General features: G+C 40.4%; 1 protein-coding gene across 30 annotated transcripts in view; it reads left to right on the top strand.

Moving 5' to 3' along the window:
* Positions 1 to 22,214, top strand: part of LOC119917204 (neurexin-1a) — a 252,869-nt gene extending 230,655 nt beyond the window's left edge. For 17 of the 30 annotated variants that reach the window (XM_038737402.1, XM_038737391.1, XM_038737387.1 and 14 more), the window contains 2 exons: positions 7,789 to 7,876; positions 20,332 to 22,214. In XM_038737402.1, the coding sequence (XP_038593330.1) occupies positions 7,789 to 7,876; positions 20,332 to 20,636 (393 nt within the window). In that variant the 3' untranslated portion in view covers positions 20,637 to 22,214. The remainder of the gene's footprint in view (positions 1 to 7,788; positions 7,877 to 20,331) is intronic. The other 13 variants (XM_038737386.1, XM_038737394.1, XM_038737392.1 and 10 more) reach the window with 3 other exon arrangements.
* The last annotated feature ends 1,683 nt before the right edge of the window (positions 22,215 to 23,897 follow it).

Here is a 23,897-nt window from a genome sequence, read left to right as displayed (position 1 = left end):
TAATCTGCTAGAAGCTGTATACTATGTGGCAGCCGCTCAATGTGCACTCTGTCTGCACTGTGAGGTGACTACAGGCACTCGTCCATATTGTGTGCACATTATTTATATGTTCCCGGTAATAAATAATAAGCACCATGCTTAATTAGAAATCAAAATATAAGCTTAATCAGCGTCAACAGAATTGTCTTGAGTCGTATGAGAGAATGAATTAGGCACCGGTAACACATGGTTCACTCTGAGTCAGTGACTGACATGGTGATAGTGTGACGCAGACGCTGACTTGGAAATGGACTTTGTGTTTCTTCCCACGCAGCCAGACAACTTTCCTGGTTACCTTGGTGCCTGAGCCATATCATACTGACTATTATATTTGCATTAAGGCCACGCAGATGACTCTTCCCGGAAAATAAGTTGAACGGGGTCCTGAGGGGGGCTTGAGGAACATCTACAAAGCAGCGCAGCAATGCTTTGAAGCAGCCACATTAAAAGGAGTCCTCAGACAGCAGTGTTCTCCGGTCCCCGAAAGGGAGCGTGGTTAACGAGGACATAGGAATGTGTACATTTTGAGGCAGCTCTGTTTTTATTTTATCCACATCTTCTTGTACGGTACATATTTACACTCTGACATCAGCCCCCTCCCTCAGCTGCAGCCTTTAATTTTACACAGCAGACACCGTTCTGGGTCTGTGCACAAAGCTAGCAATTGACCTGTCACTGCTTAGTCATTCCCCAAGTCTTGTTGGGGTTTTTATTTATTTTTTTATTTTTTTATTCTTAAGACACTAAATCTGCTGTTTTCACTATATCCATTCCCTTGACTTTGCTTCCACAGTGAGAATTGTTACATTACCAACAATCTTAACACATCAGTGATAACAAAATCCAATGCTCTCTTGCAGACATTAACAAAATTGGATCCACCAGATCAAACAAAGTGTTTTCAGAATCTCTGCACCTACTAAATACAGTCTAGTCCTAATTTTCAATAAAAACTATCGTTCAGGGTATAATATTAATGTCAGTGCCGGTCAGCTTGGGAATGTCTGTGTAAAACGATGCCTGTAGGTTGTATGGTACACCCACTGTGCGAAGCCGCCTCCCAGCACCTTGTTAGACTGTCTGGGGTGCAGTGACTTAAGCCTCAAGGAAGATGTATGGCAAGACAGGAACATGCGGGTACCAGGGGAGTAGCTGGAGACCCTCAGACCATTCTTTTTTTAATGACACTCTGATACTCTGCCTGAGGTCCAGTTGCAGCAACAGCTGCTTCTCTTTAAATAAAGCAAAGCCTCTCTCCCAAAAGGGACGGTGTTTCATAACTTAGCAAGTGAAAACATCTGTCCACCACGGCCAGTTTTGCGTTACGGCGTGCACAAGCAGTCAAAACAGAAAGAAGTACCAATTATTCAGAGTTAATTGCCTTTGAGAAATGCCTGCATCTCTTTGCATGAATTTTCTTGTGCTGTGAAGAATCGCACTACCTACAGAATGCACTTGGTGGCCTCACACTTAAAATAATACAGTGCATAATAAAATGCCTCAGGTAATTGCTGAGGGCTTTGAAAAATAAAAATTGTTATGTGACCTCATCTTTTGATATTCCTTCAATTGCGGATGCTGGAGTCAGAAAAGTCATGATTGTTGTTGAGAGAACGGTTTAATTTGACAGAAAATGGTGGGGGTGCAGTATAGTTTCAGTGCTTTAAAATAGAGTATTACTGAGAAGCGATTTATAAATCGTGTTTGAAAGCTGTTAATCTCAACTGTGCCTATTATTTTCCTAAATTATATATTTTTAGTTATATATATTTTTGTATCTGTCATCAAACTGTGTGATGTCCAGGTGACTTGTGTGTGACTTGTGTTTCTAATACGCAACACAAGTAAGGCTGTAAATTACAATCATATATTTTTTTGATGCAAGGCATTTTTGTTATGAGTATTATACTATATTTTGCAGGAGAAAAGATAATAGTAACACGCCTCGCTCAGTGAAACACTTGTTTTACAGTCGACAGCATTTTAGTAACATCTCTACAATTCATTTCCTGGGGAAAATAATAAAGCACCTGGTCTTGTTTTGTGCTCTTTTGCATATATTTTTGGTTTGTTTATTGACTGATGTTTTTTTGGCAGTGCCTGTTTTGAAGCTTTGTTGATCCATTTGCTGAGGATCGCAGAATCTGATGTAAATCCTCTACAGCGAGGCTACAGTGGAGAATATCTCCATTTTTACCCCGCTGGTTGTTCCCTATTGTTCGTCACTCTTCTCTGAGTCGCAGTCTCAATCTGTCGTGTCACCATGAAGCCTTGCGTCGGAGCTTTTCTTTAATTGTTAAAAAGCCCAGAGAATCAAGATGTTTGGAACATGATAAGTTTTGAACATGATAAGCATGTTATATGTATAAATCAGTCAGTTTGGTGCACAGCTGAGCTCTGATAGTGATAATGCCATTCCATTGTCTCCCAGCCTGCTGAAGTCTGTATCTCTGTGAGTCCATGATGTTGACAGCTTGGCAGACCAGCAGTAGGAAGAGTGTGGGCGAAGGCCAGGCAATACACTGGGCTGAACTCACAGTCTTAGAGGCCCACACGCCTTCATTATTCACTTGGAATCTATTGAGCATCTGGGACTAAATTATTCATCAACATCGACCTAGTTCCAGGGTGCTAAGTTAGATACTTGGATGTCATCAGGCGTTCTGATAAGAGCTGCTGCTGCAGTGTGATGGCTGCCATGGGTAAATTCATCCCGTGTCTAACCATGAGCCGTATCTATCGGCTGACCCACCACCTCCCTCTCCCTCTCCCTCTCTCTCTTTCTCACTGGCACATTAATGATGTTGCTGCAAGAGTGAAGCTTAGGACAACAAACTCCTCCCAATTAGTCTGTGCAGACTACAACTCTGGTCAGATCTGGACACTAGCAGGCCACTACTACTGTAAATCTGTGCCAGCATGAAAAAATAATGGCACACGGTCTGAGCAGGAACATATACAGAATACTGATTCCCCTGCTTTTAGGGGCATTTGGAGCTTTGGCTTAAAGGGCTGGTGCCAAATACAGAAAACACATAAACAACATCTTCAGCCATAGTATTGGCTTAAATTGGAGTCCCTTCGTGCTATAAAACATAATAATTAGGGGCTAATTATTTTCCTTGACATTTCAGCAAACACACTGCATCTGTAATTGAAATGCACACTCCACATGATGCTTATGGTTTCTAAACATCCTGAAATCCCATTTTTGTACACAGATATTAGACACTAAAACATGTACTGTGGGATTAGAAGAAGTTATTAAAGACAAGTATGAACTAAAATTAAATTAAAGCAGTAGTGTAGTTTGACATTTTTCAGACAAGAACTTTAATATTCCCGGTTGGAGAGACTTCTGTGCTGTCCACCTCTGGTATCACTGATTTATTCAATGCGTGGTCTTGTCTGAAAATGGTAACAGAGCACAGGGAACAGTTATTCAGACGGACGCTTAGAACTAATGGAATGTGTGCAGTATATGGTCCGTGGACATGAAGGATCAGATGCAGTCAGACATAGATCAAAATCTGCAGTTTCGCGTGCAGTTTAGCAGTCAGGAAGACTGTATGTGTGTGATGATAATGTGTAGCCATTTTCTTTTTGATTTTTCAGTCAACCCAGAATTTACTGGCTGGTAATGAGCCTTCTTTTTTTTGGCATTCTGAAAAAGGTATTGGGATTTACAATTGATACTAATGAGCAACAGATAATAGGCACTGAGTTAAAAATATATATTTTATTATTGTCACCGATCAGGAATATAACAAGAGAAACAGCTTGGCAGAACAAAAGCTTATATTGGACAAAAACAAGGCTTACTAGGGAAAAACAGAAAAGCAGAAAGGCAAAAGAAAACAGCAAGCATCCTCAGTGGAATACATTACTGGGACAGCAGAGGCATGCTTCGGCTAAACCCTTCAGATGCCTTCAGTGTCCTCCTGACTTTCAGCTCGTCTCCAAAGAGACGTGTTGTGTGCCAGAGAGCATTCATCAAATTAGACCAGAGAGAAAACAATGTGCAAACCCCTGGCTCTCCATAGAGACATGCCGACAGGTTATCACAGAGAAGGTGTCTCTTGCTCTCGAGCACCGGGGCAGCAGCAGACGGCATCCTCTCTGAAGAGCAGCCCTCCCCTCCCTGCATCGGCCCAGGATTAAGAGGGGAAAACATGCATTCAGGGGAGATGTGTACAAGTGTAGTGCATTATAGTGAAGCCAGCTACTACTACAGTAGTTATTAGAGAGTAGCATTGGACACTGTGTAGTTGAGCATTAGTGGGGAATAGATGCATGTTTGGGGGGTTGTAGATAACCTGGTGTCTATCAGAATGATACTGCTGACTAAGCTTTAGAGAACACATGCAGACCATGGCTGGGCCTGGACATCTCATTAAGGAGGACTGTTATCAATCCTCAGAGATCGAAAACCAGCATGACAGTGCTAAATAAAGCACCAGGGCGCCTTTGGCTGAGTCAGGTAGGAATTTCCTGGTCTTCATCCCCTTTGATGGTTCAATCATTGCACTAGCCAAGGCCAGTAAATAGTTTTACTTCACTATAAGGTCTGCAAAGATTTATTTTTCTTGGTGTCTTTGTGTATTTAACTCCCTGGACAACTAACACATTTGACATGATTGTACTATACACATTGTGACGTTATTATTTGATGTTGCATGTTTCTCTCTTTAGTAGCTCTTATTCTTCCACATTTTCTGAACTCCATACTCTCAACTGTCTCCCTAGGTTTTCTTAGTACATCTCATATGTGCTCTCTGCTGCTCTGAGCTGAGGCAGATAAACGAGCTGTGCCGTAGGTTCACCATGGCTTCAGCAATTTACAGCTAGATTAATGATGCTTTGCAAGCCCAGAGTCTTTGCTTTTAGCATTTTAGTAGTACCTGCATAAAATGAACTACAGTACAGGTACATCTTGTTTATATGCTCATCTGCTGGAGAATCTTTCCTGTGGGCATGATGCTCTTTGCATCAGTAAACCTAACTCTGCAGCGCTAATGAACCATCACAAAAACATACAGTATTTCTGGAAAACTTTAGAAAAAGATGCCATTCAGATTAGGGAACCACAATTTTACTCTAAAATCACTGCAGTGTCACAATGACCACATGCATATCCTCTGTTATTTAGAGCAGTTCAATTCAGTGTCCTTTTTCAGACATCCCAGCCAAGCTACCTGTCAGTTTTCATCACAGTGGCTAAATTGCATGGTAAGCCCCTCACATAGCCCGCATTGAATTGTCACGGGTGAAAAAGAAGCCAAATACTGGAGGAGGACACCATGAATCGGTAATGTTATTGGATTTCAACCAGGTCATGACCACATCAAAATGTTGACCTACACACTAATCCCAGCTGGCAGACTGATGCTCAGTAACATGAGAATTTATTTTAGTGTTGATTCAAAGGCTTACATCCACTACACAAACAATATTCATTTGAAAAGTATAGCAAAGGGTTGATATTTTGATAAAAATCAAAGAAGGACTGGACTCAGTTGTCTTACAGGCACAACTAAAAGCTACAGATACACGTATCTATACACAGCCTTTGTCCTTGGAGGGTAAAATGAGAATGACAATATTTTATGCCGTTGTTTTGAAGGTCTATATCATGGTTCCCTGACACTTATTTGAAAATCAATGGGCAATGATACATTTATTCAGTTCCTTTCAGTTATTACACTTTATCCATATAATGTAGATTTTTAAAAGTCAGGCCTAATGAAATCATTTCATAAACTCAAATTACATGTCAAAAGTTTCTCCTGTCTTTACAAGCAAAACAAAAATAAATTAACCATGGGTTTAAATTGTACATTCACCTCATAAACAACTGGGTTTGAAGTCTTCACCTTCAATTATAAAATCGAGCATTCCGTTGTGAAGATATAGACAAATATCCATATCCATTATTGGATTTCACCGTGGGAATGGCATTTAGGACCTCAGGCTATAGCTTTTTGACCCGAATGTGGAGTCAGAAACATAAATATAAAGGGGCGTACACCTCCACTCAGGTTATATTCTATGGGGAGTTAACCTACATCCAGTACACCCACGACACATTGCTTCCTCTTCTCCGCTTGCAAATCAATCTGAAGGACAGAGTTGAAAGGAGAGAGACACGAGAAGAGGGATGCAAGCAGTAGAGAGAGAGAGAATGAGAGTGGTAAGGTGGGAAGAAGAGAGAGGGAGTATTGATTCCTTGATTCCCGTACCTCTGCCAGTGAGTGCAGAGTGTCAAGATCTCCCGCCAGGAAAAACAAATCACAAGGCTGAAGTGATGGATGTGGCACTCCAGGATCCGGCGGTTTTGCCATCTGGATGGCCGACACTGTATATCAGCCTCATGCACAGCAAATTAAATTTACATTTGGACGGCTTCCCCGGGCCTCACCCAGCACAGATGCACCAAAAACAGCCCTCCACCACAACTCCCTTAATGGGTTTGATCCATCATTTCCAGGTCTATTATGTAAAGATGATGTTGGTCCGTGTTCAGAATGTCAAAATGATGTTAGACTCACAATAAAATCACATTATATACAGCCAAATGGATGTCAAGCAAAATGACATCACCTTTAATTTCCTTAAGATGAGTCAATACTAATCCAACTTGCAGATATATTTTGATGCACAGTCAAACATCAGTGAAATAATAGCACAAATTTAATAAAACCCCAAGCCCATCTTCATTTTCAAGACCTAATGCATTTCTTACCCCTTGTTTTGTTTTTTTTGTTTTGTTTTGTGGCTGCATACTCCATAGTATGAACATTTTAAGTCCAATAAATACTATCAGGCATGCATTTGAGGATTTAAAAATATTTGTACAAAAAGGATAAGTAGAGGTGGAAGGCTAAATATATAGCAGCAGGTTATTGCATAGCAGCGCTCCGCAAACCAAAGTCTAACTCGGCCCCGAAGAGGCTGCCATGCTTAAATGAAATGACCTTTAACGCAGAGCTGATCAAATGGCCTGAAGCAAGACTATAAAAGAACATTGCAGTATAATATTTTACAGTGTACTTTTTTCTGGTCTTTTGTTTGCCCTTTCCCATTTTCCAAGAGGGTAAAATGTATCGTATTTGGCAAGTGAGGAAGTGCATCGAAAACGGTCTAAAATGGATTTGGTATTGGAGTAGATGTGGCAGCAGAATAATGAAGCACCTTGCCATGGTTGTAGTTTATATTGGATGCTTATTCTGTAAAAGAGGTACTGAAATACATTGAAAGAAATAAGAAAAAATACTGATTTAAACTACTGTTGCTCTGCACTTTGTTTTCCACTTTCCTTTTTAAGCTTTCATGGCTGGTTGTCCTCTAAATGTCAGAGGTGTTTTGTGATGGCTCTTAACAATCCCTTGAAGGGCTATGCAAAGTCGCACACTGCAGCACAAATTGAGCATGCGAGTTGACAATTGTGCTGTGAACTTTCCCCTGCACTGTTCTTCAATAATCAGATCTCATTTCTGTAAGGATAGTGTTGCCTGGAAAGCAGTGTAGCAGCTGCTGCAGCGCCAGGCAGCGTGTGCCCGTGTTGACAGATAAATCCAGCAGCCAAACAGTGTAGCTGTCTGGATTCATGTCTCATCTGCCCCGCTCTCCTTAACCTAACCCTCTGGAAACACCGCTATTGGTAGTTCTGAGTGGGAGCCATCTTACCCCATTGATGCAACTAAGTATTTCTTGCCCTCACCACTCTACTGTGTGCCTTTCTCTTTTCAGACAACAGACGACTTGCTGGTAGCATCAGCCGAGTGTCCGAGCGATGATGAGGACATTGATCCCTGTGAGCCGAGCTCAGGTGGGTTAGGTTAGTCATCTCTTTTTATTCTACTTCTCTCTGGGTGTGTCAGTGTGTCTCTTGTGTGTCATAGTCCACCCCCACTTAGACACCATAGGTTAACAAACAGTGTTTAAATGAGCAGATTGGAGTTTTAGTTATAGCTTGAACACTTCTCCGAGGCAGAGTTGCTCTTCTTCTGGCTACCACCGACTGCATGAGACAGCAAGCTGGGGGCCATCCATTAGGTCTGTCTGGGAAGCTTCCATTCTTCCATAGAGTATAGTTTTACTGGTACTTCTATTTCTTTGTTCTTTTTTTGTATTTTGTGGCGGCTTTTTCGCCTTTATTTATGATAGGACAACTTAAGAGACACAGGAAATGTGTGGGAGAGAGAGGATGACCTGCAGCAAAGCGCTTTAAAAGAGGAGCTAACTGATCGCCCCTAGTTCTTCTTTTTAAAAGATATAAAAGCTTATACAAGGCAATGCCTTTTTATTTACATTATTTATGACCATAGTATTCATTGCCTTTTAATGTAAGCAGCTTAGCAAACTAGCTTTTCTGAATAGCCCCAGTCTACAATGGACAATCTGAATTTGGAAGGTCAGCTAGGCTAACTTTTTAACAACAATATTATTCGCCTTCTTGTCGAGAGTTACAAAAGAGTGACACCACTCTCATATCTGTCTGCTACACATGAAGCTACAGCCAGCAGCTAGTTAACTTGGCTTCACATAAAGAATGGAAACAGGAGGAAACAGCTAGCCTGGCTCTCTACAAACTTAACCATCACATCTAAAGCTCACTAACTGACATATTATCTTTATGATAGTTTACATTATTTAAAATTTTTAAGCTTTTGGACAGAGCCAAGCTAGCACTTTCCTGTTTACTGTCTTTATGCAAGTTCCAGAATCACACTTACTGCTCAGCCATGAGAGTGCTATCAATCCTCTTTTGTAACTCATGGCAAAAAAAATGCATAAGCACATTTCCCAAAATATCAAACCCATTTATTTAATGTAATAAATAGCATGTTTTTCCAGTTAGTTGTGTGTTTCATGATATCCATTTCCTCTTTCATGCTATTAGCTCATTTAACTCTGGTATTTTTCCATAACTGTCTCTGTGACTTACATGCACAACTAAAACTCCACACTGCTCAAGGTGTTTTGTATGTGTCAAAGCAGCTGTTATTACTGTGTTTTAATTTCGTCTTCATCAGCTCATGGCATTTGATAATGTGCAAACAGGGGAGTTCTCAGAAAGACAGAACAACGCACAGCTGTAATTATCAGACTCACATGACTCCGGCACATGATATCAAGGAGGGTAAACCCAGAGAGGAGTATGTGAAGGCTGATTTTTACACAAGTGTGTAGAGGGTCCCCACTGTTGTTAATTAAATTCTACCGTGAGCAGTGGGAGTTCATCCTGTTGTTTCTCATGAACAGTACTATTGTTTGCACATAACACCCCTCAGAGATTGTGGCAATTATCAGGTGTTTCTCTTCATAAAACAAACCAACATATTTTGGTCTGTAGTTGTAACTGTGTGTTCAAGAGCCCTGGTTAATTTAAAACAAAAAACATGTGAAGATCTGTTTTTATCAGCTTTACTTTAACAAATTGGGATTGTAAATCTGTTTGCTCCCTGCAATGCCGTCAAACTTTTAATGTCTTACCTTGCCACACATGGAAGGCAATTAAGTCTAACCCTAGCTTCCACCTATGAATAGAAGGATTTTCAAATGCATTCTGAAGTGATGAGAAGCACAGAGAACAATTAAGTCCAGACCCAAGGCCCCCCACTCCATCTAGATGTGCTATCGATCAGTATGTGGTCATAAAACCTCCACTAAATTAATGTCTGCCCCACAGCAAAGACTATCAACTTTCTAGTCTGTCTCTCTTCCTGTTCCTCTGGCCTTCCACTTGCAAGATTAGCTGTTGCCACAGTTACTCCCTTCCCATAACGCTCATACATGCACATTAGAGTGATATTCCCATTGGGCAGCATCACAATAGGTACTTCACATGTACATCTGCTACCTCTGTCAAATACCATACACAAGAGATTGGTCTGCGAACTGATTCACACTAGCAGCTTGCATTATGATATTTTTTGACAAGGGCATCTGCCAAAACATCAGTCACGAACTGTGTGATGCTCTGGGATGCACACTCCCAGAGCAGAGTATCCCTCTCCTTCTGTGATCACTGAAGGGGATTTGACACCAGAGCTGTGGGCTTCCCAGGGTGGCAGCTGTCTAACACCGTATCCTGATTAATATCTACATTCAGAACCATTCACACGCTCTGCCAAGCACACACCACATCTCTGACGGTGTTGCTGTGGATCCAGAAATGGATCCACTGTTGCTGATAAAGGACTACTTCCTCATATTACTGTTCAACCAACTCCTTTTAATGATGCCAATAAAATATCATTTTTCATGCAACGCCTTGACTGTCTGTTCTGTCTGGCAGCTCAAATGCAGAGAGCTGATGCGCGTGCTTTTGATTTGTCCCTCTCTCCCAACCTTGCACCCACAGCTTCACAGCGCATGTATACAGTAGGACATGGTTGGTGCATAAGTGATCCCAAGACGTGAGCTTTGAAACAGAGTATTATGTGAGCTATCTATGGCGAAGGTCATCCTATATATCACTGTAGTCTCATCCCACAGCAATACCTATCAGCCACTGAGTGACATCAGTTGGGGAAACTTACTTATTGCCATGCTTTATTTGTCTTACCTCCGCAAACCATGGAAAGCCATCGCTACCAGCGGAGCTTATCACCTGGCAGGACTCAGATTAGATCATACTGCAGCAAATTGAACCCCCCCCTCCCCCCGGTTCATAAAACCACTGAAGAATACACAGTCCCATGGTGCTGCAACACATCTGATCTGTAATAGGAGGCTGGTTCGAGGAGGGTGCATATACTCAGCAGCAGGGCTCTGACAGCTGAATATCACTGTGACTACGGTTACATGCACCTACCTTTGTAATGCCTCCTGTGAAAACAGTTAAGCAAAATAAAATGTGCCAAGGACTTTAACTTCCATGTGACCTCACCTCACCTTTTTAGACAGAAAAGTAACAAAATATATGCAAATATTCTGCATAATGACCTAATGTGCCTTTAAGGGCAATTCTGATGTTGAATACTATATAAATCCTGACATTTAGCTTCAAATAGTCGAGCGTTTTCAGCACAAGAAAACCTGTGAAATTAAAGGCCAGGATGAAGTGTTGGCCAATCATCTGGAGAAAATATAGATGTGGGCTCGGTTGTGTGAAAATAGCCTGGTGAACAGTCAGATGAGATGGCGGCTGGTCCTGATTTTTAAACAGCAACCTCAGATTTTGTGGTAAAAGGTAATGGAAAAGGTTGTTGCCAAGCTGCATGGGGTCAGATGGAAGGGATGTGTCTTACCTACCTGCTTCATTTCATTGGCGTCATGCAGGCCGTTGATGGAGGGCAGCTGCTTCACGGTGACCCATAACCAAGGTTACATCCTGCGACTGCCTGTGTTTTGTTTTTTTGTTTTTTCTCCTCTGAGCATTCTTGCTTTTGCTGCTAATTCTCCAAATTTGTTCAACTTAGTGACATTCTAATCACCAAATCTGATTGAGTTCCACTTTTGGATGAAATAAAAAACTAAATTTAAATGAATTAATAGAATTGATTGCCTTTGTATTACTGAATAGTTTTGTTTACCTGGAATTCCAATTGAGTATAAAGTATATTAATAGTGTTGAATTCTGATATAGGAATAGCTATACAAGTACGGAGCATTTAACATTTTGGGAAATATGCTTATTTGATTTCTGCCTGAGAGTTGGGTGAGAAGATTGATTGATTCATTGATTTCCCATGTCTGTACAGTAAATATTTTTTCCCCCACATGTTGCAGATGATGCACCACCTAGGATCTCTATTGCCTTACTGCACAGCCTCGCTCACAGCTAGCGTCTAATTACAAGGACGTGTTGAAAGTGACGAGTACTAGCTTATCACAGCAAAATAGGGTGGGGCTTGGCACAAAATGGGTGGGGGGGAATATAACACTACCGCAAGCAGCCAGTTAGCTTACTTAAGAGTGCAAACGGGGAAACAGCTGGTTTACGTTGGTTACAGAATCCACCTATCAGCACCACTAAAGCTCACAATTTAACATGTTATATCTTGTTTGTTCAATCTGTACCAAAAATGAGGTGTAAAAACACTTTCCTCGTGTTTCCAGTCTTTATGCACATTTAAGCTAACCGGTTGCCAGTTGTAGCTTCGTATGTAAGATATAGATGCGAGAGTGATATCAGAGTTTAAACCCAACTCTCTGTAAAAGAAAGAAAGTAAGCAATTTTTCCCAAAATATCAATCTATTTATGGGTAAGAATGTTGGGTAAATGCTCAAAATATAAAATGAGATTGTGTTTTATTACTTTATGTTGATATATTGTTGGAAATGGGCAGTGAAGTGACCAGGACATGAAAGCAAAAGTTTTATTCTAACTTGTGTAAAAAAGAAGAAGAGGTAAATTTTTCTTCTTTAAAAGACAGTGTGCCATGTTTAAATGATACTCCCCTAATTGTTACTGGAGAACAAACTTTGCTATGCATCATGCTGAAGAAATGATGATGGAAAGCATAAGAAAGTTTTTCTTATTCTTGATTTCAGAATACACAATGTTTCTCCTCTGAACTCGGAATTCTCTGATCCCAGTCTCTCATGTTTTTTCTCGGTGCAGAGTGCAGAGAAGTAGAGTGATATATCCTAACATAACATTGGAAGCATCAGTCGGATGTTGACCTTTGATATGTTTACACCTTTACCTTTTCCAGCATTCTGCCATAATTAATTCATGCAGTCATGTGAAACGTGGTTTGTGTGAAAGAAATAGGCTAGTACACCCCAGCTGCCTTAAGTGAAAGTTTTGGTATACACACCTTTCTACATTTCACAAATAATCTCTCACAGTGCTTCTATTCTCAGCTCCAGTAGCCCTTCACTGTGGACAGCCCATAGGCAGGTTAAGGTTAATCATATCTAGTTTCCTCCTCTCACTATGCTCTCTTATCTTTTTCTATCCTCAAGCATTCTGCAGTGACAATAGCAGCTACTAATGTGTTTGACATTTGTTTTAATAGATTTAATTTATGGGTGGGGAAACAATACATAGAGTAAACCAATAAATCAAACGGCAAATGAATACTCTCTTTAACCCAACGGCAACGACTGGAATGCGCCCAGCCAGGAGGGGGGGAAATGAGAGTAAATTATTGTTTTAAAAGTAGCTGTGAGATTAATGAAACATTAAGAGCACTGTGCTGGCTTAAGAGGTCACTGCCCACATTTAATAGGTTATTCAATCATACCCAGCTGGAACTCTGTGTGTGTTCATTCCTTCCTTTGCGCAACACAGTGGCATGCACCTTGCATGCCAACAGATTGCTGCTAGCAGAGATGGTTTAACAAATGAAAGACGCATCTGAAGACCGGATGCCTACTGAATATGATCAGAGCTCATGCCCATCAAACATGATGACCTTCAAGCGTCATGTGGGCTCTTTTGCAAAACACATCAGTGTTATTATTGCATGCATACTCATTTATGCAGACAATCTTTACCATTTTTGTTTTTCTGCACTCTTTCAGTGAGGATTATGCCGTCCAAGTCTTCTGTCTACATTCTATTTTAAATGAAGTGTGTTCTGAGAGAAAACAGGATTTCACACTCACTGTCAGTCTTTCTCTTTACTGATCCCACCGTATTTATATTTTCAATTATTTTTATTTTTCTACCACACATCTTTTGGGTGTGCTGACATTGATGCTAACACAATGTGTCTGTTTATAAGTCTAAGTAGGGCATGAAAGACTTTTCTTTCCCAAGAAAAGAAAAGAAGCCCAGCCAAAGGTTAGTTATGGTAATTGTAAAAGTAGGCCTTCGAAATATTACCCAACGATTCACAGTTGACCAGTCAGTGAAATGCTTTATAAAGACGTGCTTACTGTCTTTTTCTGAGCCAGGAAAATATAATATATGTCATATCATGTTGGCCATTATGTTGATTTGAGGACAAGAACTATTCTCCAGCAAAAGAAAAACAAAGGCAGAGATAACTAACGAAAAGAGTGCCTTCACACTTCATAGACAGTTTGCAGAACAGTTTGTGTCAAAATGTTTTAACGATCTGATTATCTACTTGCAGCAGGAGACTATTCAGCTCTTGTACAATCTTGTGAACATAGTGGAAAGCTCCTGTGTAGCTACAGGCCCACTGGATACAATTATAGGCCCTAAGAACATGTAAACTGAATATGTAGGAATCGAATGAAGAGATGAACTCCAGACTTGTAGTGTTCAAGCCAAGTAAGCTCGGCCCTCTTCTTTCATCTTGCCTCTTTTGGTGGAACCCCTCTGGGCAAAGGCTTAAACTGCACCATACCTGTTACTGAGTTAATTCAAACACCTCTTATTCTCACTTGGACCTCTTTTCGTGCTCACTCTCTGTTCATCATCCACCATCGGCATGAGCAGAGCCACTTCAGACTCGCACATGCATGCTGTCATCAGGCACACTGCCAGCATGTCACAAGTACAGGATGGCTTGCATCACTTCTCGAGGACACTCAGATAATTAAAGAGGGAAGAGGGATTTAATAAGTGTTTTGGCTCTGCTGCAGTTGATATAGTGACCTGTCTGAAGACTGATCCCCAACTATATGACGTCTCTGACAGCTTGTGATTATGGCTGGATATGTGAAGCAAGAAGATGGTATAACACTAATCTGGCTGAATAACAGCAACGTGTCACTGAGCATGCCAACTAAGCCTGGGTCCCTGTGAAGGCACCCCACAGCCACACCTCCTAAGCTCTCAAAGATGCACTGCTCATGTTTATCAGCTGTTGCAGGTTGCAGAGATCCAGGGTCACGCAAAATCTCTTTTCATTACCTTCATCACTAAAAATAACTTCTGTGAATTATTCTGGCTGACACATAATCTCTGAAGTCTTTCCATAGTGCATCCATTTACAAAAAAGCATCATCCACATGTGCTCTAGAAACGTCTTTCAACCCATTACCACTAGTAGTTAATGAAAGGTCAAGCCCATGTCTGTCTTTTCAATATATCCTAAGTAGTCCTGGTTGTTCCATTACCTCTCAACAAGCCTGAAGTAACCCCCCCCCCCAACAGCTCCACCGTGTGTTTTCCTTCATCCGTGGCCCCCATCAACCTGCTCACCCTGTTATAAATTACCAAACAAATGAACCCTCTCGCTGCAGACAAATGAGGAAAAATTGTCTTTGAAGAGGACCATTTATTCAAATCCCGCCTGACAGTGTGGAATCTCTGATCCCATTGCTCTCCTTCAGAGCCCATGGCAAAAAGAAGTCAGGTGAAAAGAAGGGGAATCACATCAGGCATTTCACAGGCTTTTAAATGACAAGTTCAATTGCACAAATGCTAATATCACTGAGAGGTGAGCCCATGTATCCATGCTGAAGAATCCAGGTAGAATTAAGAGAAAAGATGCTCTCATATAAACCCTGCAGAGTAACCACAACACGCCTAACCAATCTCAGCGTTCATGTCGTTGCTCTTGTCGGTGCTTCTCTGTATGGCAAATGCAATTCCTGGCCAGACTATTTTACTTTCTTCACTAACACTGATGGATCAGGGTCAGACATGAGATCATTGACGCTTCTTTGTTTACAGTTTTCCTTTTGCATCTCTTTAGAGGAATCTCATTAAAGGCTTGGTGAAAGCAAATGATTTGTGACTAAATGAAACTTAACTGTTGTCCTTGTGACTAAAACAGCAAGGACTTTATGATTGTCTGGGTGTGATACTGTAATTTAAGTCTCGCTCTGTGATGAGACGGAGAGGAGAAAGTTCTTCTGGCAGCTTTTACACAACTGCTATCCTTCAAAAGTTAACCCCCCTGAGTTTAGCTCTATCGCTTCACAAGTGCACCCCAGCTATGCTGCCATGAAGCTAGGCGCCACTTTAAGGTCATTTTCCCCATGTCTAATTTTACCCTTGGGTGCACTTGAGTAGACTAGTGTATAAGAGCAGCCATCATTTTAAAGACTTGTTTAAGGCGCTATTTCTTTCTCAGTTTATGTGCCTTCATTCTGAAGTGATGGAGTGCTAATGAACAGACAGGCAGATGCATTTTCACTGAGGTCTTATGAGGCTTTCTTGAAGGCCCTGTGTCTGCCACATTGTCTGAACCCAACAGCAGGGGAGGGTGCAAAGCCAGACTCATGAGTAACAAATGAGCCGCATCACCAGGTGTATCAGTTAAACTAAGGGACTAGGAAAGAGCCGTGCCATCAGGTGGCTGTTTGATAGACACTGCTGGGACTAAATGCAAGCTAATGAGCTGTAATTAATGTTAATCTTTTTTGGACAAAACATGGCCATGTCAGCACATTGCTAAATGCAGTGTTAATCCTTTAAGTAGTGGTCACCACTCAGCTATCTTTGTAATTAAGATATTGAATTGGATTTTGCAAGAAAAGATTGGAATTTTGGTTAAACTCTCTCTGCGTAAAGGTAAAATGTAAAACAGCGTTCTTATTTTACTTTTTTACTTTTTCAGTAATGAAAGAAAAATTGTGGTCAGTTGACTGAGGGTTTCCCAATGACAAAGTCTGTGCAAACGCAGCCTGTGGGGAGCCAATCAACAGATCCTGGCTAGAGGAAATAACAAAGCCCAGAGCTGGAGGTGTTAGATCACAGAAGGGAGAACAGCGCACCACGGTACTGCTTGTCACATGACTCACTCCTGATATAGCAAAAGAGTGGCTGCCTGCCTCCTAAACTCTTTTCCGACTCTGTCACCTTGCTGTAGGAGCCAGGCAAGGTCTCATATACAACCCTGGAGTGCCACATCGAGAGCTCTCCCCTCCATCAACCTGCTATGTTATCTACACTTTCAACTTTTTGACCCCGAACAAAGGATAGATAGCAAATATGAAGGTAGCTCACCATTAATGCCCGCACAATGGCTTGCTGGGGAAGAGCCGTGTCAACCAGTGGCTTTTGCCCACAAGGCGAGAGCATTCTTCACACCTGTCTCCAAGGATAAGCGAGCTTGTCACAAGCAGAGCTAATCTGTTGCAACGCTCAGTCACACTCAATCCCCCAGTGGTACTCTCTACTTGTCCTTGAATGTCTGCTGGCATTGGAAGCATACTTGGGCCGCTGATCAGTCTAACCACGGTGGAAAACATGTCAATAAACGGCGGCGGCATCTCCTCTCCTGGCAGTCAGCCTAGAGAACTTTTGCCCTTTACAGTTTACACTTTTTCATGCCCTTTAGTCTGACATGAACAAGATCCACCTAAAACAGACATCTGTGTGGGTCATTAGCTAATGTTACACCATTCAGAGCTGTGTGAAGATTAAGCTGTTATGAATTCAATTCATTTTTTTTAAAGTACTTCTATCTGTAAAGCCATCAACACTGAGTGAGACACATGACAGAGAAATAGCGAAAGAGAGCTGTAAGAGACATAAGAGTGCTGTATTATAACTTTGACAGCATTCAGAATATGAAATTGGCAGGCTGATATGCAATCACTTCCCTCTTCACTGGTGGAAATCATCCTCGAAAGTGTGACATGCTGTCAGTGTTACCGGACTTTAATTTTTATTCATCATTATTGTGTGAAATGAGTAATAACAATAGTAAACATAATTGTTGTAAAATAGATGTCAAGTATATTATATATGCACGCTGTGTCGTTGTATTTTTGATATCCTACTGAAAATATATCCTACCTTTCCAGACAGGCATTGGTTTCCATTCATTGCCATGGAATGGAAATCAAATGCCAGACTCTTGAAACTGGAGTTGTCTTATCCATCACAGTGAACGTCAAGTCAGCATTAATCTCTGTCAAAGAGGCATTATCTGCAGCAATAAAATTACATTGAAAATCTTCAAAGAAGTATTGATGTTCACTGTCAGAATCACTCAATTTAAGGACGTTTCAAGGGTCTGCAAATATAATGTTGCAAAAAAATCAGAATTAGCTGTTAGCTGTGATATGTATACTCTGTGTGTGTGTGTGTGTGTGTGTGTGTGTGTGTGTGTGTGTGTTTATATATATAAACAAGCAAACCCTGTAGCTGGTTAATATCACTGTAATTTGAAGGGCAGGTACAACTTCACCTTCAAAATCCCAAAGAACTGCCCGACATTGAGAAATTGCAACAAAAGCAGTGTATAGGATGGGATGTGGTGTATCATCGAATTAATTCTGTCTGTCCTTCACGTATCAGGGAGAAACAACCTTTTCATAGAACAAGAACTGCCCTCTTTGCTCATGTTCAGAGAAGTTAGTCTAGAATAAAATAAGGATTTGATAAGATGAGACAAGGTGATATTGATGAACTTAAATAACAGCAAAATTATGTTTTCCATGTCTTTTCCTTTTGATGAAAGAGAGAATAGAGGGTTGCTCTCTACTATGGATACTGAGTTCTAGCTCACGAAGAGTTACTCGTGTGGAAATATTGCTCTGACTGTGCCAAGATCAAAGGATTGAAATAATGAAGAAACTATGTCGTGGTTTTTGTTTTAGACTGAATTTTCTTTTTAAAGCTAGTTCTATATCAAAGCTGAGGAATGCAATTATTTTCTAATAACCAAAATGCTACAGAAAAAAGTAGTGACAAAAGTGGGACAGCAAAATGGGACAGGAGGGAGGACACGTGTCAAACAATTTTTATTTGAATAGAATATTGACACGTCATTGTAAATGTGAAATCAAATTATTATGAAATGAAATTGAATGAATTTTTTAGATGAACACTGTAGTTATTATTAATGTATATGCCATTAGTTTCTGTTCTTGAGCTCTATAACCTTCTCTAACCTAATATCAATATGTAATATTCATTAAACTGGTGTGACTAATGGTTCACTAAAGATTTAATGTTGAAGAAAATGCACGGTACTGTAGCACAACACAAATAATGACACAGCCTTAAGAAAATACCTAAGAGATGAATAAACGTGAAATATAAAGTTTACTAGACTATACCTATGGTTATCTGCAGTCAGCAAAGTGGAATACTGCAAAGCCTTTAACACAACTGTGTAGTCAACACAGGAAATAACTCAGATCTACATGGCATCACAGCTATTTATGTTTCTGTTGTTACTGTTGGTTTGTCCAGTGTAAATGCAAATCGAAGCGTAACATCTTCTCGTCAACATAACTATGATCTGAACCCAGCTGAAAAATCCCTCAAATATTTTTCACCCCAATCCAGCAGGACCAGAGCGCTTTCATTTCCAAATGTTAGTGTTGAGTGTTTGGATTTCACAAATGCAACAAAGACAGCTTAAGCAGAAATGATGACTGCTACAAAAACACACAGAGAGAGATGTGCCAGGAGGACTGAATAATATCAGGGGGCTGACGTGTTTTCAGAATATGCTCCATTGAATGGCACCATTTCAGAACAGAAGTGGGGACAGCCTTTGGCAAAATCTGCTGAGTCAATTGAAGAATTGTTTCTCTCTGAAAGATTTATTTTAGCAGACTATGTGATACAGTCATGGTTTTTGGATATATAGTGGATGCTGGAAATGTGGTGTGTTCATTCATGACTGTGCTGTAAAACACGTAATGAGCTGTGAGCTTTTAACTGTGCTTCTTAATGAATCATTATCACATTAGTCTTCTTGTCAGCTTTGCTTCTGAATTTAGCAAATCTCTCTATCCTACAGCACCTCACCTTTTTCAGTCTCCCATATATGAACAATTACAGTCCTGTGAATGTCATCAGAATAATGTTCTGCAGGAATTAAAATGCTGATAGGCAGTAGATTAGCCAGGAAAATGGCATGTACTTAAGGCAAAGTCACATTTATTGAAATAGGTACTTCATCAGTGTGCTGCACGAATGCCTGTGTGGCATTTCAGTATAAAGTCATTTTGGATTCCGTGACTGCCAACGGATGTTAAATATAGTCTTTATAAGAAAATCCACATGGGGTATTTATGTCGCGTTTAACTGTGAGGGGGGATTTTTTACAGTTTTAGCTTGCATACCAATGGGATTGTTAAAGGCTTTAAGATTCAGATTCTACATTTGTATTAATCTATTTAAGTTAGACAGAAAGAACTTGACATCATTAATGATACACGTTGTTGTCTCTTCACTGTGTAACCGCATGCTCTTCTATTAAGCAAAGCCAATCCTATCAGCCAACATCTACTTTTAGCTTCAGCAGCCTTAAGGCATAATGTCTGCACTCATCACTCAACTTTAAAATGTGTAAACTGTGTAAACTGTGTGTGGATATTGATCCACACATGCAGCGAAGAAATGCATTCATTCACTACCATGAATATACTTGGTAATAATAATAGTGATAACATGTGAAAGACGGTGAGCTTAGTACGTTCATGGTAATCATATATCTGTCTCCCTTGCAGCCAATCCCACCGGCGCTGGACCGAAGGGTTACCCGGGAACGTCGGAGGTCTTCAGGGAGTCCAGCAGCACGACAGGGATGGTGGTGGGCATTGTAGCTGCAGCAGCGCTGTGTATTCTCATCCTGCTTTATGCTATGTACAAATACCGGAACAGAGACGAAGGTTCATACCACGTGGACGAGAGTCGCAACTACATCAGCAACTCGGCACAGTCCAACGGCACCGTCGTCAAAGAGAAGCCAGTCAACACCGCAAAAACCTCAAGCAAGAACAAGAAGAACAAGGACAAGGAGTACTACGTGTGATTGTCAAAGTTTTGGTCTTTGCCAGACCAACTTAAACATTTATCGAAAAGACAATTCCGGACATCAACATGTGTACAGTATAACAACAAAGATGAACATTATTTAGTCATTTTTTCCTATAAGACAATGCTCTGAAAAGTAAATATGAAGAATGAAAAAATAACTTTCTTTAGATTAAAGCACTCGGGACAGTGGAAAAGATTTACTGTCCAGAAAGAGACTGATGGAAAGATGGCTCTGGTAAACAGTTGAAAATGAACTGAATACATATCTAACATGTCAACCAAACAACATTAACCCATCTGTGACTTGTTTCCTTGGCCTTGATAATGTGATCTAACTCCCTTGTTTGGGGTAAACAGAGGAGCACAGATGCACTTTGCAAAGGGAGATTCAGCATTACAGACTTGATGTTTTCATTTACATTGCCTGTGTTTGTGTTGTTGAGACTTTTTCTACAGAAAATGACACAGTGCATAAAATAAATACATACTTACAATAACGCCAAACATTTACTGTGGATGACGAGGGAGGAAAAAAAAAAGGTGACAGTGAATCCAGAGAGAGAAAAAAAATCCCTGATGGAATCAGCCAAAGTACTCCCTGACAAGGCAGTGATGGCCGGCAAAGACTAATACCTGGCTAACTGAGCTGCCGCAGTGCAAAGATGAGAATGGACGGCAGATTCTCTTGAAGGACTATGTTTTAAAAGAAGAATATGTCCTTTGTGCCAGTAAGAAATCTGGAAGCCTTCGTTTTCACATCGTGTGAACTCAAAGGACAGAGTTTCCTCAGAATCACGGGGATGTCTCAAAAGTGATCATTCGGGAGCCATGCACGCAAAATTATCTTACTACAGTACATATGTTTATATACAGTACAACCACATCTATATGTGCTTTCTGGACTGTGACAAAGTGGTGTTTTATAGCCTGTTGTATAGATGATGCAAACTATAACTGCTCCTCAGCCATTTTGGAATAAAATAAAAAAAAAAAAAAGGACAAAAAGAAGACATAAGTGTTATTAAATGTTGCTAGACATAGAAGATTTTATGAATACATCTGCTTTTTTTTCCAGTTGGATAATAATTTGATTCCCCCCTGTTTTTACATGTGTTCCTATATAGTTTTTATACAAATGCCAACCTGAGATAGATGATCCTGGACCAGTAGTAGACTAACCGTTCCCAACAAACTGCACAAGGCATTGATAGTGTGGCATGACAACTTGTGTGGCTCTCTTTTAAGGATACTGGTAGAATCACTGCCATCCTCCTCAATCCTGACTTACATAAGTGAGAATGAAGACCAAGAATATGAGTGATGATGGTGCTGGATGATGATGATGATTAAGAGAAATTAACTTGCTGTGTCTGTTTCCAAGTGGTATTATAAGATTGTCCAATGTGTGCTTGGGCTGATGCAAAACCAGAGGAGAATAGCTCAAATAAGTCTCCGTTTCAACTGTTCTGTGTTTGTTCTGTCATTCTGTCAGTCAATTCTGCTTTCCAGAGACCTGTACTTGGAATGAGTATGAGGAAAATGACCATGAGCTATAAATGATGATTATAAATTCTCTTTGTTTTCTCCTCTTTTATTTCTTCTTGGGTGTTTTATGTTTAACTGTAACTCTTCTTGTACTCCACGTGAAAAAAATATATATAAAAACTAGTTTTGAAAAATCAAAAGAATAAAATATTACCTAAGTGAACTTAAACCAGTCTATTGACAAAATGTATCAGAGAAACATGCAGGTATTATGATTTTCATTTTGTCATTAAGCAAACACCCTTACATCATTAAATGAGTACTCCACCGACTCTTCCTTATCAAAACCTGGGGCCTACATTACCCACAATACAGTTTGGTCAGATATTTTGGTGTGTTATGCTAATAGCGGCTAATGTAGCCTCGTGCCGCTAGCCTCAAGCAGAGATGAGGAGCAGGCTACAAAGGTCTGGTAACCACACTTCTTTCTCACTCCACGCACCAAGATTTCAGCCCCAACTCACTCAAGTGACTTCACTTCACTCATTTATCAGACTTCACACAGCTTCCTCTGGAGCTACCAAACATTTATATAACTTGTTTAACATGTGCAGTAGTACTCCCCGACACCTGTGAACAGACTTTGATGTGCAGAATCGTGGACGTTCCCTTTTAAGCATTTCAGCATTTTTTGCTGTTTCATCTCTATTTTTGTATAATTTTGACACTTGGTGTTACAACCATTTTCACCCCTTCATGCATTATATGATTTATTGTACATGCTGTATTACCGATCCAGGTGATTTGTCACATTCACACAAGAAGGTATGGGACTTGATTGTACATAAACAATCTAGTAGCATTTGCTTTTAGACTAGTGGCTTTAAATATTGCATCTATTTACCCTTACCTTTGCCTACTTTGGTAAAAATTAAATAAAAAAACTTTATGAAATGAATAAAAAATGTAGCTTTGAAGACATGTCTCATCAGATAAGGCATCACCGTACTCGTCTGGCTAAAATTTACTTTGAGCACTTTGACTTGAAGTCGAGTCTGACTAACGATCAGATACAATACTTGACATTGAAGCATCACTTGACACATAAAGGTAAATCTCTACAAGGGTGCATTTAGGTACAAAGGTAGTGGAAAGTGGTGCTCATAAGAAATTTCTACTCTGACTTTACATCTTATATTTAGGTGTTTTGAAGAATAAAAGGTGTAACAGACTATGTCCTGAGCATGCATCAAGCAGATGGTTCTTCAAGAGAGTCCACCTGACTGTCACAGCTCTTCATCAGCTGCTGCCCAAGCAGCTTTCTAATGTGATAATGTGTGACATGTCACTGATCCTCAGAACACTTCAGCAGGGTTGGTGCGCGCTAACACAATATCACACCTTAAGCTTCGTTCAGACTAAAAATAGTGTTTAAAAAAATGCAAGGGGCTATGTTTGTGTATTAAGTGAGAGACATACGCACATGCATCCACGCATTTGTGAACTTATCGGGTGGGCACAGCTTTGTGTGCCTATTTGTGATAGGCCACTTCCATTGCCACGCCCCCTTTTAGCCAATTGGCATACAAACACACAGCTACACACAATTGACCTCCATGCCAAATTTTGGCGCCCGAGGTGTGAATTGTTCTCCTAGGGCAAAAACTGTGGCTGCCAAAGCAAGTTCTGACATCTTTTGCATGAAGAAGCACAGCACATTTTAGCTTTTTAGGTGAAAAGGCTGCTTTTGTTTTACTGCAAAAACTCAGAC

The sequence above is a fragment of the Micropterus salmoides genome, unplaced genomic scaffold, assembly GCF_014851395.1.
Source record: "Micropterus salmoides isolate LMB-PRFRI ecotype aquatic unplaced genomic scaffold, ASM1485139v1 Ms_hic_scaffold_22, whole genome shotgun sequence".
Lineage (NCBI taxonomy): Eukaryota > Metazoa > Chordata > Actinopteri > Centrarchiformes > Centrarchidae > Micropterus > Micropterus salmoides.
This window is presented reverse-complemented; position numbering and strand designations above follow the sequence as displayed.